The following is a 19,269-nucleotide window of genomic DNA, read 5'->3' on the forward strand; positions in this document are numbered from 1 at the left end:
ACTGGCACCATGTCTGGACTCTGCCCCCTGCTGGCAGAGGTGAAGGTGCTGGAAGGTCGAGGCAGGACGGGAGGACCAGCATGACGGGGGTCTTCACCAACCTGCAGAGATGTGAGGTGATAAATGTGCAGCTCTTCTGGCTTTAAAGGGCAGCTTTAGTATCATTTGGCACAAACACATGTTAAGAGGCCTGCAGCTCGTCTGCATGACGTGACTGCTGCTGTGAAGCGACGAGCAGTTCAGCTCGCTGCCCTGTTCAAAGGGTTAGGGTTAGCCTCACCAGTCGCCGTGGGCTGACCTCTCCGGCGCTGTGGCTGCGCTGACGGGTGAGGTATTGACGGTGAACCAGAAGGCTCGGGGGCCGAGAGCTCTGGAGAGGCAGCCGGGGGTCGATGAAGGTGGTGGCACGGCAGTTATGGTCGACAAAGAAAGGCTGCATACGGACACACGCATGGAGGAAAGACGAGTCCATTCTGTTAGTACGTTCATCTAAACAGTCATAAAACACTGAAGTCTTTACAGGAACAAATCATAGTGAGTCAGAGCATCAACAAAACAGCAGGTAGCACAAAAACCTCATTGGTGGCTGATAGAAAGCTGGTGCCGTGCATGGAGCTGCACAGCCGGGTCAGACGGCTGGTACCCGTCTGGTACCCGTCTGGTACCCGTCTGGTACCCGTCTGGTACCCGTCTGGTGATCTCAGTCTAACCTGCTTCAGTGCAATGTGCTGGAAGAACAAGTCTAGTGGACGTTTCAAGGCTCCAAAGACCTTTGGTAAGATGCCACATTTATTAAATTACGTTAAATCAAGCTTTTAACCATCTATTTATGTTCAACATGTATTGATTTATTTTTTTATCAAAAAAAAAAAGGTATAGCTTTTTGACATACATTCAATTTATTTATATTTGTATAATTAAGTCATTCTCTGCTTGATGCTGTGAACCAGGATCGCCCTGTGTGGTGAGGACGATGGCAGCTATCATTCACTTCATGCACCAAGTATTTTATGACACAAACTGTACTTTTCCTCATAAAACTTCACCTTTTGTAAACTTTTTTTTTCCCGCGCATGTCAAGGGGCACGAACGACCAGTTAAACACATCATAAAGTCACATTTGGCATTTTTAGTCTTAATACACAACAGAAATAAATGTAGAAATCTGCACAAGTCAGACGTCTGTACGTCCGACTGCATCCAAAACACGTAAAGCCTTTAAGTGAACAAGCTGCAGACCCTGAGGGAGTGCATGTGACCAGTGTGCCGCCCACCTTGCCAGTGTGGTCGTGCTTCATCTCCCAGCCTCTTGGCAGCTCCAGCTGTTTGTTAGCGAACATGTTGAGGAAGGCGACCAGATCCCTGTTGTGCTGGTAGCGCTCAAAGTGGTGAGCGTCCCGACGAACCTTACTGATCATATGCTTCAGACATGTGTTGGTGGTGAACATACGGTAGGCACTCTGAGAAGAGCAGGAGAAGGTCGACAGTGGAGAAGGAAAGAGGTGTGTCACAGAGGAAGAGTTTCATTATGTCTAACCGTCACATACAGTACATGAGTAAAGGCCTGTGGGATCTAACCGTTCTGTACGAGCACATCCAGACCTTCACAACCTGTTTTTCTTCTTTACTGATCACATTGTTTTGATTTCATCTGCTCTCAGTCAAACTCCAGAAACAGTGACACACATCAGCATCCACACATAGAAAACATGAGCTGCTCTCCAGTGTTGTCAAGTGAAATCATCCCTGTGCAACGTCACTTCATTGTCATGTTGTCTTCCTAATTGTATCACCTTGGACAGTTGAACAGTCGATTATTTGTTCTTATGTACAATTAAAACCAACAGTTTACATTCACTGTATTAAAACAGGCTCCACAGCAGGACGCCAACGGACAACCAAAGCCTGTCCTTCATATGTCTCCCACTACGTCTGCTCACAGACAATCCTTTTCAGTGAGACACCAAATCTCTGGACAGATGTTCTGCCATTGCTTAAAGTCATTACTTAAAGAAGCGCTATGCCAACAAAAACTGGAGAAAGAGGATTGCAGCTTCAATTCACTTCCAGATATCAAACTGTTGGCGGTGAGTCTGCAGCCATATAATCAGCTGAGACAGACAATACCATTATATACCTATATATATGTTATCTGATGCAGATGGAGTCTGTGATTCACCAACCAGACTATCAACACAACACCCAGACGGCTTTTCCCTCCAGCTACAGCTCCAGCTGTCAGACACTAAAACGTTTCCAACCTCCAACTTGTTCTGACCTTCCTAATAATTTAAAAAAGGCCCTTAATAGATGGCCGGTTGAAAAGGAGAGGAGAGAGAAGAACCAAATGTGCGTCCGTACAGGGTTTGAATGCAGCACGGTGAAGAAGTCGGGGCTGGTGAGGAACTTGGCGCTAGGCGACTGAAGCAGCAGGGTGAGCCGGGACCTGGAGCTGGACTGAGCCACGGTGCTGTCCCTACGCAGCTCTGTAACACACACACACACACACACACACACACACACAGCATTGTTAAAACACAAATCAAAGCTTGAGGACACGTTCCACTCCATGGAGCAGCTGATATGAAGTCCAGGGGAGGCTACCTGGGATGGAGGAGTGTGCGTCGGTCTCGTCTATCTGCAGCTCGCTTCCTGGCTGCTCCTCTGGTCTGCTGTCATTGGTTATCGTTCTGCGTATGCTCTGATATCTGGACAGGAGTGTGTATGTGTCTGTTAATCACCACAGGGGCCTTCAAAGTACTGGGAGAAGTGGACGATTCAGGTGTGTGTGTGTTCAGACCTGCGGTTCAGCTGCTCCATCTGCTGGATGGAGTTGGACCTCTGGAGGGTCTGTGGGGCGGGGGGAGCGGTGGGACGCTGCCATGTCGTCGTTCTGTTCACGTGGTCCACATAAAAGATGCGACCGTGGCTGTCGATGCGAGCCTCCCAGTCTGGGTTGAACAGTAAGAACACACACGGTGTTCATTTAAAATAAAACGGCTGATTCCTCTGACAAAGAGGAGCAGGGCTGCTGTACAGATCAATGCACACACTCAGAACAACCTGACGCTTCAGCATATAGGTCTGGACGGGGCTGTTTCCTACACTGACAGCAGAAAGGGGACGCCATGTGAAACGCATGGCCAGGATTATCTGGTAATTTACATCTGTTGAGTCAGAAGAGAGAAATGGAGACGCACAGCAAGCTAACCCTGCAGCAGACCTACATCACCACAAGCACCTCTGGACCTGTGCACCAGGACAAGTTAACTTCATACGAGAAGTTAAAACTGTTGACAAATGCATGAATAAACACTTTAAAATCTACTTGATTCTGCTTATATCTGCAGTTCGGGGTCAGAAACCGTTCATACATCAGGATTAACGCTGAGAACAAGCTTCAGGATGGTGCAGAACAGGTGGCTGTGTGTGTGCTTGGTGCTGTGCTGGGTTCCTCACATTAAAACTCCATGGACACACACATGGACACACACACACACACACACACACACATATACACACACACACACAGAGACACACACACACACACACACTCACTGGGCGGCAGAGGCTCGTCCACTCTCTGGTAGCGGCTGATGTCATGACGGACAGACGGCAGGGAGCGGACAGACTGGTGGCCGTTGACCTGAGCTGTGGCACCTGCATGAACAGTAACACAACATGTTCTGTCATCACAACTGCAAAACGTGTTTGCACAACGTTACAAAGAGCGCTGTGAAAACGTTCTGTCTCCTTCCTGGTGTCTTCAGGTTGTTGCACATTTCTCACACTTACATGTTCCAGATCAGAGTGAACCCACAAAACACACAATGCAGCTTTTAAATGCTGATTTGTTGTAAACCTGTATCACCCCCGTGAACTAGTAATTGCCCCCCTAAGCCTAATATCTGGTTGGCCCGCCCTTGGCAGCAACAACTGCCGTTAAGTCTGGAAGAAGCTGTTGCAGCCAGTTATGTGATGATCTGCATAGAAATATTTGTCTGATAAGCTTCAGTCAGGATTTAGAAGCATCATAGAACAGAGACACACTGCTGAAGGTCACTGATGATCTTCTTCTAGCTTCAGATAGTGGACCAGTTTGTGTACTGGTTCTACTGGACCTCAGTGCTGCATCTGATCCAGTGGGTCACAGCATCTGACTACAGAGACTGGAATGTTTACTGGGCTTAAAGGAACTGAACTGAACTGGTTGAATACAGATAGATGACAATTAAATGATCATTAGTCCTGAATCTTCAACAATCATCACAACCAAAGCAATGCACTCAAAGTTCTGCTCTGAGAAGCATCTCACCTGTCTCTCTCTCACCCACGGACACTCCGCCTTCACCCTCTCTGGACCCCTCCTGGTTCTGGGCAGTTCCTCCGGAGGCCTGCATGGACCGCCTCCTCCACACCTCCCCGGCCTTCTCCTCCTGCCCCTCCTGCCCCTCCTGCCTGTCCTCCCCTTCAGCGCTCGGTCCTAAAATAAACGAGTTCACATGAAGTGTTGTAATGTAACGAGGGTTCAGGTAGAAGCAGCAGAACAACATCAGCCCAGTCAGTCTGGTGTTCTGGTTACATGGGTTTCGTAGTTTTTCCCATCTGTTGAGGTAAGCTGAGCTAGTCCAGGGATCTCCAACTCTGGTCCTCGTGAGCTACTGTCCTGCAGGTTTTAGACGTGTCCGTGCTGCAACACACCTGACTCACTAACAGACTTGTGTAGAACTTGACAACAAGCTGCTGGAGATCCATTAATCTATTCCCAGTCTAGTCCAGGTTGCTCGTCTACAGCAGGGCAACACAGAGACAGACAACCAAGCACACTCAAACCTACAGCCAATCAGAAGGACCAATTAACCTCAGAATGTCTGAGCTGTGGGACCACATGAAAGCAGGGAGAGCATGCAGACTACATTTTAAACCAGGAACTTGAGTTATGAGGCGACACCATGACACCTAATACATTCTGCAAGTTTCCCAGATTAACATGTTAATGATTCATCTGCATGTCATGAAGGCAGATTAACAGGCCGACTCTGCTTCTCCCTCTGTCAGCGTTTCTCTGAATCGTGGTCTCTCTCCCACCGTCTGGTAAATCAGCACCATAGATTTGATGCTTTCTTCTCTCAGATTCTACATTTTAGACATTTTTCTATAAACATGCAGATGCTCTACCTTTCCTCTTCTCCCACGGTGGAGGCCTAAAAAAATACATATTACATTAACCTATACGTGCTTTTCAAATTTTGCATGTCCCATTGTTGAGTGAGAAACCACCAGAGACAGTTTCCATGCACTTGGTGGCACCACCTACCAGCTGCTCCTCCTTCTTCCTGGTCAGCGGTGCTGCTGCTGGGTGGAGCTGCTGCTGCCACCGGACCATTTGCTTCACTGCTTGAAGACTCTGCTCCCTCTTCCTCTGCTTTGGGAGCCACCTCTTTTCTGGTTTCTACCTCCTGATAAGGGGGACAGGGAAAGACAGAGGAGGTCATTTCAGGCCGTTCTGGATCCAGCTGGGTTGCATTCTGGCTCCGTCACAGCTGTTACAGGTGATTGGCTGCCGGTGTGTCCTCTAGCTCCTCATTTCACACAGGGGCACTACTGTTGTGAAGGGGCGTGTGAAATACACTTAAACATGTAGATTAGTGCCTTTATTGGCTCTGTCATGACATGCATGGTGTCACTGGGAAGGAGAAGACTGGGACCAGTGGCTGGAAACGAGAAGGGAACCAGTAACGGCCTCTGACGTGGTGTGTGTCATCTGGCTGCTGTGTGCTCAGACATTTATAGATGAGTAGAACCTGGCTGTACAACATACAGTAAATAATGACATATATTTAGTCAGCTGTAACCTGATCGGGACAAAGCAGCACCTGAAGAAAACAGAAGTAGGAGACGAGTGTGTCCGTAGACCTGTGACTGTATGGGACTCCATAACAATCTGGGATGTTTGGTGGAAACTGCTCATCACCACAATCCAACACCTGCGCTTTAAGTGTCTGCTTAACATTTGAAAGTCGTACAAAATTTTCCATCAAGATTTTCAGTCACCCTTTTTTAATGCAAAGCTAAAAGCAAACATCAACAAACAGCATCTACACACACCTCCAGCAGACAGGAAAGCCACAGCAGGGGTGTGATGAAGTGAGCAGGTTTTACCTGTGACACCAACCAGGTGTGTGATACTAAAACTACAGCTGCCTACCTGGATGGGTGAAAGAGGACCCAGTGAAGGAGTACAGGGCACCTCCTGAGCTGCCCCCCTCCTACAGCTCTGCTCTTGACAGGTGCACTCCCCGGCAGACTCTCCTGCTCCAACTGCTGTATTTGCCTCAGTCCCTGATGCCTCAGACGAACTGGAAGCTGTGGACGTTTCTCCAGTGATCTGTGCCGCCTCTCTGGTCTCACTTGTACCTTCTGCAGCTTCTGCTGCAGCTTCAGCACCAGTAGAAGAACCTGCTTCTGCTGTGGCCCCAGTTCCACCTCCAGCTCCAGCACCAGAGTTCCCCCATGGCTCGCCTTTTGACCCCTTGTTCACATGTCGAGACTCAGGAGATCTTTTTGATGAGTTTGTGTTCTGCTGTGCCTTCATCTCCTGTGACTGGTCCCTGTGCTGCCCTGCTGTCTCCTCATCCTCATCTGAATCTATGTGCAGCATGGCGTTGAGCCGCGTGTCTGTTGGAAAGCTGGAGCGAAGCTTCGGTGAAGGCCCTGTCAGAGGTCGCTCCCCGGGGCTCCTGGGAGATTCAATGGCATCCAGGTAGTCATTGAGTGACACCTGCCGGTGGGTGTGGCCAGTCAAAGACACAGGAAGGAGATCCTCTTCTCCCATCTGCCTCTCCTGCCACACGCTATCACTGCCATAGTAACATGAACCATTAACTAACAAGGGGCCCTCACTGGAGCCTGTGGGAGAAGGTCCACAGGTGACACGTGAAGATAAGGAAGGGTGAGGGAGGTCTTCATCATCAGAAGGACTGCCGGGGTCGCCATTAGCCGCACTGCCCAGGATGGCTCCCACTGTGTCTGGGGAGGCTTCTGAGGGAAAGATGAGATGCACAAGGGGGGAGAGCAGAGGGACAGAAGAGCATTTAGGATGAGGTGACTGAGACATGCGTATCCATGTCATGTTAGCACAATGTAAAGACATATAAAACATCTCATCAACACCTTGTGTTTGCCTAGTTTCTGAGGGTTAGAAGAAAGGTTCAAGACCAGATTGTGCAAAGATTATAACCACAGTGTTCACCACAAAGTCTTGACAACATCTGTCATCGATTAAAAACAAAGGATTAAAGCACACACCCTCCTGTCCAGTGGAAGTGATGTCCACTCTGAAGAGAAGCTGTCCGCTCACATGGTCTGTAGGGAGGCGGCGACACAGGCTGTAGCTGACTGGCTGATCACTGCAACACACACACACGCACACACAGACACACAGACACAGACACACACACAGACACACACACACACAGACACACACACACACACACACACACAGACACACAGACACACACACAGACACACAGACACACACACACACAGACACACACACACACACACACACAGTAAGATGCTAATTCCAAAACAACAAATCACAGAGTTGCTAAAATGCACAATTCACACATTGAGTAAAAGCAGAAGTTTGAGGCCTGCTGGCTGGAGGCTGCTGCTTCCTGTCGTGGGGGGATGTTGGAAACAGCAACAGACGGATAGCATGAAGGGATTAGAGAGCCACGTGAAATGCATGGCCGGTGCAGGATTATACTGTAATTTACATCTGTTGGCTCTGAAATACTGTACGAAGAAGATGCACACGTACCAAATGCCAGCTTCATGTTTAGTTGAACATGTGTATGTAAACACACCGACACCTATCGATACAGAGAAGTGACCGTAAGCTGTAACTACAGTGTGCTACAGCCGTGTGCAGTCTCTTGTGAATTCAACCTGTCAGCAGCAGCCACTAAAAACTGCAGAGCTGGTGAAGCCCTTTGCACACACGACACATGTGGGCTCACTGGAGCACATGTTGTGCTCAGTAGTGGATCAATAGCAGATCAATGGCTGAACGATGAGCTGACTGGGGCATATTGACTGAACGGTGTTGAGTCACTGTGGGTAAGTGCTGAAGGTCAGATGTTGGTGCATCCTCTCTCTGCGTCTGAACGCCTGCTAACACAATGAAATGCTCTCCTTGGACTGTTCTGCTGTCATTGATGGAAGTGAGCAAGTTTGGGTCAGTGTGTGTACTCACTCAGCTGTTGGCCCTTCCAGAAGTCTCTGCACAGGTATGATCAGCTGACCCAGAAAGCGCTTGATGATTGGTCGGCTTTTGGCAAATTTATCCTTCACTTCGATCTCCAGCACATCAGTCATCAGAGCCACAAAGGTGTACTTCTGAAGGACAAACAGCAGATGTACAGGCTGAAACCTTGGACCATTTCAGCTCTTTTTTTGAATACAATATGTGTTTTAAAAGGTCTGAAATGCTGTTCTACAGAGAAACCACGTGTTGGAGGGATCCACAGGTGGCTTGGGGGGGCACCAGCACTCGTGGACCCACTGATGCATCGGAGTTCAGAGTTTTACCCAGTTTTTTTTTTTTTTTTACTTCACTCTGGTTTAGCCCGTTCTGCTGAGCTTCCTCCCTCTATATTGGCTTCTGCTTCGTCTATCATTTCATAAACTCTTTTGAACCTTTCACCTGCCTGTCTGCCAGATCTGTGTCCACACCGGGGTTCCCCGACCCGCTGCTCTGTTCTTAAAACCTTCTGGGATGGTGTTCATGGGACTGTCAGAGAAGTGCTGTTACCATATTGAATTCACTTTCATGTCATCACCTAAACTTATCTAGAAGTGACATATGTCATGTAGCCCAGCCTACAGGGAGGAGGTGCAGCAGCTGGCCACGTGGTGCCCAACAACCTGCTCCTCAACCACCAAGACAAAGCAGCCGATAGAAAGGAGGCACCATGACCGCGTCCACATCAACAGGATGGCTGCTGATGGTGTCTCCAGCTGGGGATCCGCATCTCTGAGGACCTGTGCTGGACGCCTCCAGCCTGGATAAGAAGACTCACCAGCACCTCCACTTCCTGAGGACACTAAGGAGGAACCACCTGTCCACAGCAATCCTGGTGAACTTGTGCTGCTGTGGGAGAGAGCATCCTCACCAGCTGCATCACGGTGTGTTGAGGGAACTGCTCTGACCGCAGGGCTCTGCAACAGGTGGTGGAAACCGCCCGGTGCACCACAGGGACTCTGCTCAGGGCGTCTATGGGATGGAGCTCTGCTCAAAGACTCCTCTCCCCCCAACCATAGACTGTTCCACCTCCTGGCCTCTGGAAGGTGGATCGGAGCCTCCGGACTAAGACCCCCAGACTGAGGAACAGCTGTCACCTTGTTGAACCACCCTGTCCCTCGACTGCCTCTGCCTGGGCATTAACACCACCTCTATTTGGTACTGTGGGCATGAATGTGTGTAGGTGTGTGTTTGTGCCGACCTCCCCATGCCACACGGGGTTGGTGGTGTTGGCGATGATGGAGGACCGTCTCTCTTGGCCGTGATGGGTGAACTTGGGGAGGCCACTCCTCTTCCCAGGCTGGATAGACATCTTCAGATAGGGGTCCGGGTTGAAGAACATGCCCTTCTTGAGGCCCATGGCACGGATGACTGAAACAGAAACAGCATGATGAGCATTTATTGCACTAACACTCCACAACCATCCCAGTCAGTCGCTTCTCTCACCTGATAGGGTGAAGCTGACCAGCTTCCGACAGTGCTCACTTCCTGCTTGATCCTCCGCTTGGCCTTCACTGCTCACCTGATGAGAAAGCAACCGGCAGGCTTAGAGTGAACCGACTTCACCTCCAAAGGTAAAACACGTCAGACTGAAGGTCTAAAGGAGACGTCAGTGACAGGAGGAGCTACCTGAAGCTGACTGCTCCTCCCTGCTCACTAAACCTAACATCACTTTGACTTCCCAGATGTATGATGCTTTTCACATGCAGCACATGGATCAATCAGCCATGTGGTGACGAGCAGGAGGTCCTTCATCCAACACGTCCAACGTGGCCTTTGGCTTGTTGAAGGATTCAGACAGGACCAGGTGAACCAATGTGACAGACAACACGACGCCTCTGCCCTCCAGTATCAGGAGATGATCATGTGACAAACGAACTGTCGTGATCTAAGTTTGATGAGGCAGTTAAACCATGATGACTCTTTAATTCCTCATCGTAGCTAGCTCACCAACATCTCTACACAAAGACCGCCATAACACCGGCTTGTGTTCATGCACATTAACAGCCAATAAATAATTAAATGAACTCCTGTAGCGGGACTGAAAGTGGGTCAGTAAACGTGCACTGACGTACTGATGCACTTCTCTGGTAGAGTTCAGCCTTTAATAAGCAGCACAGTGACATGTGAAGGCAGCGATGTGCAAACGTCACCTTCCTGAACACGTCCTCCATCTTTGGTTGGATATGAAGCCGTATAAGCACAGGATGGGACAGTCTGCTTGTTTTATGGATCCTCTCACATCCTTCACTTGCACTCAGACTGAACGTCCCTCCATCCATCCTTTCCTGACGTGTCATGTTTTTGGAGCGCTACCGTTTCTGTGTTTACGTCCATACAGAGTTTGCTATTGTGGCAACACTGCCGGTGTCGCTTCATCCTATTAGACATGTATATGAAATGTTGTCATCATGAGGTGCTAAGCTGTGTCAGTGATCCTCGACCAGTCCAGTGAACATTTGAACCTAACTGGAAGAACGTCGTGCCAGACGTTCAAGAGATACTGCGTTCACAAGAAGGACAAACAGACCGACAACTAGAAAACAAACGGAATAAAGACAGCGACTGTATGAATGAGAAGACAGAGACCATGAGGAATAACTGCAGTGAAATGAGGCAGACGTACCGACACTCCCGGGTTCTTGACGGTGATGCACGGCGTGGTGGCTCGTAGCGCTCCACTGACACCATGATAGTATTTGAAGCAGACCTTCGTCTCAGCTGTGGACAGAGAACACACACAACACGTCCTTCATCAGCACACGTCACACAGAACACGCATCAGACAGAGTGGTCGCCTCTCCTCATGACCACCACCTCATAGATGGCATCAGAGGAATGGAACAAACTGGTCATACTGGTTGAACCGCTGAATGGGAACTAGTGGGGAATTTAGGCTCCAGAATGACACCAGATTAATAAAACTCACCAATAATGAATCGATTCTGGGCTTTGACTAAATGCTAACAGGACTGAGGTTTAGGTGCTGCTTCAGCTAAACTCTGGCATCAGCAGGATCCACATGTCAGAAGTGAGAGAGCTGCACTCAGACTAGACTCACGCTCCATGAAGTAGGGCCCCGGCTCCAGCCTCCACACGATCTGTCCTTTCTGGGTGCCATTTATTCCGCGGTTCTTGGAGTCCCACACATTGGCCACACACGTCTCATCTGCAACACAAACACATTTACATCCGGTCAGACGCCTTTTGGCTCCACACATATCCTTTTTTCAAATCAGGTTTCAGCAGTGAGCTGCTAATAGTCAACGACACATGAGGTCGACTTTGTAAAAGATAATTAAGAACAGGACGGTAACGAGGTCACACAGCACACAGGCACTGCAGGACTCATTACATGACAAACAGTAAGTACACACACCTCAACATGGAACATATTCAGTGTTTCCTCCACCATGTTTCCAGCAGCAGGCAGCATGAACACATGACATCTGACTGTAGGTTTGACTTCTACAACCTATTTATTGAATGTCCAGCTGAAAATGGCTTTTTAAAGCCTGAATGTAAATTAAAAATAAAATCTAGTTAAATAAATAAAAATAAAAACCATAAATAGTAATGTCTTGATGGGGCTGTAGAATCAGTGGCAAAGTTTGCACCCAGGCTCAGAACCATGAATGTTTCTGGGTTTTCTATAGAAGAGCTCTGAGGCTCTGTTGGAGGGAAATTGTGTGAGAGGCTCAGCAGCATCCAGGCTGCAGCTGATCCCCTGCAGCCTGCTTCTCTGCTCAGTCTTCACCTACAAATAGAAACCATCATCAGATGGTGTCTCTCAGCTTCCTCCACCCTAATCATTCTAAATGGTTTCTAGTTGGTGTCTGATGATGTTTTATTAAATGTCTGCTGCTGTCCACGGCTCCTCCCTGTCTGATGTTACTGGTCTGATACGTTCAACATTAACGTTACATCATTTACACTCACATCACATCTGATCACAGTGTCAACACTATTTCTACCTGAACATCATCATTTATGAGTCAGTAAAAGGCTAATGCTACCCGGCTAGCGTCACCTCCATCAGGTGTCTTTCTCTTCTCAGAGAAATATGTGAACAGGTTCATCTGAAGATGCAGTCAGCAGGTCCATCATGGCGTCTACATGCTAGCTTCATGCTATCAGTCACTTTACTCACGTTAGCCACACTGAGTTGGCCCCGGGCCCAATTAACTTAACATACCGATGTGTTATGTAACGTTAGCTGGCCATCAATGTTTAGCTAATGTCTATTTAACTTGTAAAACCTATTCTGAGTTACCTTAAGCTAATAAGTCTACCTTTCCTCCGGTGAGTCGCTGCCCTGTTCTCCAGGACGACCCTCCTCTGACTGACCTGGAGCCTGGTGCTGGACGGGACGTCAAGTTCAAGGTCGCGCTCTTAACGAGTAATTAACGTCGCATTAACCGTCCAAAGAGTAGAGACTGAGCAAGATAGTTATCTGTAGTTTACCGTAGTAGTCGCGAGTAATTGACGTCATATTTACCCCCAAAGAGTACAGACCAAGGCCGTAGCCGTGTCTCAAAGTGCGTACTTGTCCGTACTTGCGTTCTTGCTGACTTGTGATACGTCATCAGTCTGAGACCAAGTGCTGTCTCAATTCTAAGGAGGCATCTGACCAAGTACTGATGAAATGCCCGGATGTGTCCTCGCTCCGCCCACATTGTGGAGTCTGCATCAGACCGGACTGTGTGGACTTCAGATAGCCAAGTATCCCAGAATGCATTTCGCGCCGCCCAGCGGCAAAAGCCGAGGAGAAAACTTTCAACAGTAACACAGGCTTTCTGTAAATACTGTTGTTATTGTGACACAAACTGTAGTTTTATGATTATTTGAGGCGAGAAAGTTTTGGTTTAAACACCAAATATGTGGTCATTTCATCAGGATAAAGCCTGTTTAACATTTAGCTCCGACGGTTTCAGAGATGTGAGCGTCCCAGTTTGACCGCTGTGACGGCGGCCAGCGCTCCCAGTAGCCGCCGAGAGCCGCCTGATGTCGGCCAGACTCTCTGAAGTCTGCCGCTGACGGCTCCGTAGCGCTGAAACAGGGATATACGTAGTTTAGAGTCACACTTTGTCCTCACAGTGGAGTTTGTTTATTGATCACCATCGATTTAACAGAAGTTTCTATTTTATTTAGTGTTGTACTGATCGCTGCCTCAGTGCGTCTGAATGATTCTCCTGCTTCCATCAGCTGTAGTTCAGCCTGGTTCTGTTCCTATGACTGTGACTGTGCATTAACATGTGAGCAGTGTTTTAGTGGAGGCAGCTGGATGAACGTCCTCCTGACTGCTGGGAGACTCCCCACAACATGAGCAGCTCCATCCTGGACCTTCTGACGGAGCATCTGTGTCCAGCTCCACTGAAGAGCATCAGGAGGAGCAGAGGAACAACGTTCTCCATCTATACATGTTCTGTACGAGACTTTTGTCCTGTTATAAAATAAAATCTTATAAAAATTACACGGTTTATTAACTGTTATATGTATTATATATACTTCTTGTCTATTTCAGTATTTTTGTAATTAAACATGTTCAGTTGTATTCCAGAGATGGATGGTCGGATATGACGTCACATTTTCCTCCAACACGTGACCTGTTGATCAGACGGTCAACAAATGAACGGCTTCAATAAAGATCGTAGAACGACCTTAGAAACCTCAACATGTATACATGTTATATATATAATATATGTAAATGTAATTCAGCAGAGCTGTGTTCTAGTATTTCATTTGATTTCCTTGTTTTTCACGGTAAAGATCATCAGAGTAGACGAGCCAGGTGGTGACGTCATCGAGTCCGCTGCTGTCCTAATTGGTCATTAATGAGGACGGGTTCTCCTGGACTCGCTCTACGGACTTACGTACTTGAGTATTGAGACACGAAGTAAGATACTTACCTGTAGTTTACCTCAGTAGTCGCGAGTAATTGACGTTACATTACCCCCCAAAGAGTAGATACTGAGCAAGATAGTTATCTGGAAGTAAGATACTTACCTGTAGTTTACCTCAGTAGTCGCGAGTAATTGACGTTACATTACCCCCCAAAGAGTAGATACTGAGCAAGATAGTTATCTGTAGTTTACCTCAGTACTCCGAGTACCGACCCAGTGCAGGACTCTGCTGTGAAGGTGGAGACATGTGGAGGTGGTGTGTTTAAGACAATAAAATAAAATTTGAAGGAGCGCCTGATTTAGGAATGGCAGCCTGCCACTCCTAAATGAATGCAGAGGAAACACTGTATGAACATAACGTGTGGAAACACACACATGTTGCAGCAGCTCGATAATTAATTATAATTGTAATAATTGTAATTATGTTGTTGCACTTGACGGGATGTAAAGATTTCTCTTTACAACAGCGTTGCAATCTGTTATTTCACTTTAAAAGGTATAAAGAGTTCTTTTACCAATAAAGAAATCAATACAAAGTGCTGCCACTTGGGACAAAGCACAACTTTAGCAGCTTTAACTCAGAGTTAAAACAACATAAGAGAGCAGCTCAGCAAATACACTGGCGCCTGTTCATCTATGTCACTGCTGTCATTACTTACAGGTAGTGACTCACACCAACGGCTGTGCTGTATTGAAGGACAAATGGGCCATATCCTAACAGTTCAATGCCGATGCTGCCCCCGTTGAGCTCTCTTGGGGAAGCGTGGCCAGCAGCCAACAGTCTACACCTCTGGGGAGAAAAATCCTAGAAATCCTAGAAATCCTCTCCCCACACTTGGGTCAACGCCAGTGAAGAGCAGCACAGAATGGACCGGTGTCGTGATTCACCAGCTTTCTCTCTCTCGTTGTGTTCGATAAAGTATTGCTCACAGACAGGTAATCACTGTTCCTCTCACTAAGTCATTCACCTGTGGTTTGAGATGACCTCAGCTCCTGCAGCTTGTATCTCACTGGCTGTCGATGCTGCTCTGTCGTGTAGTGATGTAGTAATCAAATACAGTCACCTGTTCTCTATCTACATGAGGGAATGCTCAGTGGAAAATAAACAGTTTTTTAAACTTATAAAGCTTTTTCGTGACATTTTTCTTTTTAAAGAAAACGAATAAGGGTTCAAACTAGAGGTTCTTGTCTTTCTTTTCTGCAGTGAAGATAAAAGAATACCCTTTATTTCCATCTTTCTTTATGAGATTTATTATACAAAAACAGAATATGGAAAAAGTCTTACATTATGTGTTTTTCCCCTTTGAACACAATATATGTGGATTCAAATGGAGACCTGAGGGTTTTTTGACGAGCCTGTATTTGCATCATAACACAAAGTAAACCTGCATGAGGTTCCCTACATGGCAGTGTTGGCTGTACAGAGCCCAGACTTCCTCTATCCAACACATCCCTGAAAGCAGCTCAACAACACTGTTCATCAGAGCCTTTCTGCTGAATGCTGAAGTCTTTAACTCAAAGGATCCAAAGAACACAACGTTGCTCGGGAGGCCCAGCTTCCCTTTTAGTAAACAGCGTTCTCTTGTGACAAGGGCAGCTTGTCTTGCATTTGTTAACTCGACACAAAGATTATGAATTTGTTTGACCGCTTAAATCCACAAACTCTGAGGGTGAATGCCATGCAAAGAAAAAAACGATTTCAGATGCCTTCGCTAACACCAGCAAGCTAAATGAGAAAAGTTCCAAACAGAAACTACTAAATTTTCATACAGGAAAAAGCATTTTGCAAGTTGACCCAGTGGGTTTGAAGACATGATCTCGTCACTTGACAAGTGCTATGCAGCAGCATCATGCACCTATTTTTTAAAAATCAAATCTCCATCTTAGAGCCACAAGTCTGAGGCTCTGACATTGCAGCCGGTATGAAAGGAAGCCTCGGCTGCTTGTGGCCTTGATGAGAGACGTCAAGTCTATATAACAACAGACGAGGTGGTGAACATGGTGAAGACTGCTGCCAGAAACAAGTGGGACAGACTGTGGTGCTTCGGCTCCAGTCTGCATCCTGCAGCTGGTCGTTAGACACACACTGTTCACAAACTAAATATCACAACATGTCTATTCAGTGCAGCCGTACTCAGAATACACGTTTACCACAAGACACTTTGAGGTCTATTCAAAAACGACCTCTGCTGTATAGAAACAAGAGCTTATTTATTTGTTTTCTATCTAAATGCTAGATTTTTGGGGGGTTGTTTTGTGAGAGACAGGTCTGTGATTTGCTGATATATCATTCTGTGATGAGGCGTAGGCACTTCAAATAGTGTGTTTGTGTGACAAAGACCAAGTGTGTAATACAAATATAATCTTGACACTGAAGCCCTTGAGAGATGGGATTTATAAAGTCACTGGCTTGAAGTGTCAACATCTGATATTTACACAAAGAATACTTTTCTATTAATGTTCCTTCATTAAGACTCCTGTACAAGCTGCAAATGACAGCATGCCACTAGTTTATCACCTCCTGCAGTAACCTGGCGTTACATCAGAGTCTCATGAGCTTGTCATCAGTTAACGGGTAACATCAGCAGCTTTGTCCTGGTCTTCATTAGATTTGGCCAAACAAAGTAAAACTCTTCATCTTCACATTGTGTTTGTTCATCAGCCATCCTAAAAGCCCTTTCTACTCAGTAAGAGGAACACAGTATTTAAAAAGGAAAACAATAGAGCATAAATCTCACCTATGTGCTGCTGATCCAGGTCTGTTTCTGTACCAAGCAGGTGCTAATTTTAACCCTTACTCTGCCAAGTAAGAACTGTGCTACTCCTACATTTCGACTTTTTCTGCATGGATCATCAGCTGGTGAGGAGGCTGACTGTCTTTCCTTTAGCATGATGCTATCAATGCACATTGAGACCCTTTGGCTTGGTTTGAATATTAAACAGTTCCTCTAGAGAAAGTGTTTTTGGACCAAGTCGGCACCAAACGACGGTTGGTGAGTGACAGAGCTGCTTTTGTTTGACCTGTTTTATGGAATCTCCAGAACTTCAAGCGATAAATCAGACGTTTTTATCATGCTTACATGCAAACTGCATATCTGTCATGCTGAAGTGAAAAGCTTGACAGGTGCAGCGAGGTCACCTGGTGGGCCGCAGCAAAGCATGCTGGTAAAGCTGAGCAGCATTTGTGCTCATTGAGGCTAACTGCACGTTTTTGAACTGCAATGCCTGTAAACTTCCTGTGACCAAAAAAGATCAGTTGCAGTCCTACAATCTAATAAACAGCTTTAGATAACCAACTGTTTCCACCTTTCAGCAAGTGAGTTTCAGGTTCTCACCAATGTGGTACAGGCCGATCCAGTCAGTGGCATCCACTTCCTCCTTAATGTCCCAAAAGATCACCAGGTGGCCGTGACCTAGTGTCAGCTGGTACGTAGACGCCGTGAGCGATGAGCGGCTTTCTGAGGTCACCAGGTCTGTGTCACTATTGGCCCTCTGGAGTCCCATCCCCGCTGCTTCAGGCTGGTTTGCTGATGACATCGTAGAGGAGGAGGAGGACGACGCAGAGCCGCCGACTGCTCCCTGCATCGACAGGCTGCGGAGGTTGTCGGGTCCGACTGTGTACGGCCGGGCGTGCGGGGTGCGCCGACGCACTGCCAGCAGGTGCTCCCGGGCACTGCCATTGGGCGATGATGAGGTTGACGGGGATGAGGAGGAAGCAGTGGCGGCAGTTGCCATCGTAACAGCAGAGGTAGAGAAGGACGGGGCTGAGACACGAGGGGGAGAAGAGGAGAGCTGGTGGTGCAGGTGCTGATGGTGGTGGGACTGAGGGTGAGGATGGTGGTGGTAGTGGTGGTGGTAGTGGTGGTGGTGGTGAGGGGAGGAGGGGGCAGAAGACGTGGAGGGGGATGACTGGGGACGGGGGCGAGGGGGGAGGACGGCGGTTGCAAGGGAGGGGCGAATGGTGGAGGCCAGGGGAGGGGGCAGAAGAAAGAAAACAAGGAGGGGTGAGGTAAAGAGGCTGGGGCAAATCAGGCAGTCTGATTCTAGCTTAGCAGTGCCAGAACAAGAGGGTGAGATGAGGAAACTAGAGAGCAGGATGGAGGTCTGGAGGTGCAGAGAGAATGTTTTCAGCAACAGACCTCTGTTTTAAAACACCTGCAGTCCAGATCATGATTTCCTTGAGAAACATTTCTTTGGCCCTGGTGTCATTCCTTTGGGCAAGGCACTTCACAATCCTCAGGTTCCACTAGTTATAATCCCAACAGAGATGAAGTGTTGAAGGAGAGGACCAACCTTCTCTCTACCTCTTTTATCAGTCATTTATATCGTGCTTCCATCGTCAGTGCTGCAGATATATCCCCCTAAACGTTGTGTTGCATCTTTCCATTCTGACAAACATGTCAACAGCAGAGCAGTGTCTTGCTCGAGGGCACTAGAGCTGAGCAGTCACAGACGAAGAAGACAGCATGAGGAGCGATCCAGATCCCTCCGCTGGTCTGTCCAGGGGCAGGGCAGTCCTCCGATCCACAGGGCAGGAGAGGATGACTGGAAACAGGAGACCTAGGAAAGAGAAAGTGAGAGAGTACGGTGAGTAAAGGGTAAAGACATGAGAGGTTTGATGCTTCATACGTTGTAGTCATGTTTGTATGTTGTGCAATATGATTTAAAACAACACAACCGTCCAAGTAGAAATAAAATGCTTTTCATGTTCAGGCTCATTTCTGCAGAGCAAAGATGATCCCATAAGACAACAGCTCATCTTGTGGTAGCAAGACAATAAGTTGGGAAAAAGCAGTCAAACGTTGTGCAAACAAAATGTTCACCTGCTCGAAAGACAGAGAAACCAAACAGTATGGGAACAAAATCAGAAGCTCTGCCAACAAGATCTTGTCTTGCAAGAACAAGATCATTTATGTAAACAGTATTCCTGGAGGACGGCTTGTCCACACAGTAACCTGTGTGCAAAACAACGATTTAAAAATTAGTACCATTAATGACTTTTTAAGCTCCACACAACACAGAAGTTTACGTCGTCTGACCATTTAAAGATTCTGAGAA

General features: G+C 47.4%; 1 protein-coding gene across 1 annotated transcript; it reads right to left on the minus strand.

The window, feature by feature from the left end:
• Nucleotides 1-6: 6 nt before the first annotated feature.
• Nucleotides 7-18,034, minus strand: LOC103371212 (E3 ubiquitin-protein ligase HECW2-like; the record flags this gene model as incomplete). Its single annotated transcript, XM_008300461.1, has 17 exons — nucleotides 17,547-18,034; nucleotides 11,370-11,477; nucleotides 10,935-11,029; nucleotides 9,755-9,830; nucleotides 9,510-9,679; nucleotides 8,261-8,403; nucleotides 7,309-7,409; nucleotides 6,209-7,038; nucleotides 5,318-5,459; nucleotides 4,316-4,483; nucleotides 3,559-3,660; nucleotides 2,801-2,951; nucleotides 2,605-2,708; nucleotides 2,362-2,486; nucleotides 1,275-1,460; nucleotides 281-433; nucleotides 7-101 (listed from the first exon to the last, which is right to left on the minus strand). Coding segments are annotated over exons 1-17 (3,149 nt in total), but the record flags the coding sequence as incomplete, so codon positions are not given.
• Between the last annotated feature and the right edge of the window lie 1,235 nt (nucleotides 18,035-19,269).

This window comes from Stegastes partitus, unplaced genomic scaffold (assembly GCF_000690725.1).
Source record: "Stegastes partitus isolate 25-593 unplaced genomic scaffold, Stegastes_partitus-1.0.2 Scaffold1545, whole genome shotgun sequence".
Classification (NCBI taxonomy): domain Eukaryota; kingdom Metazoa; phylum Chordata; class Actinopteri; family Pomacentridae; genus Stegastes; species Stegastes partitus.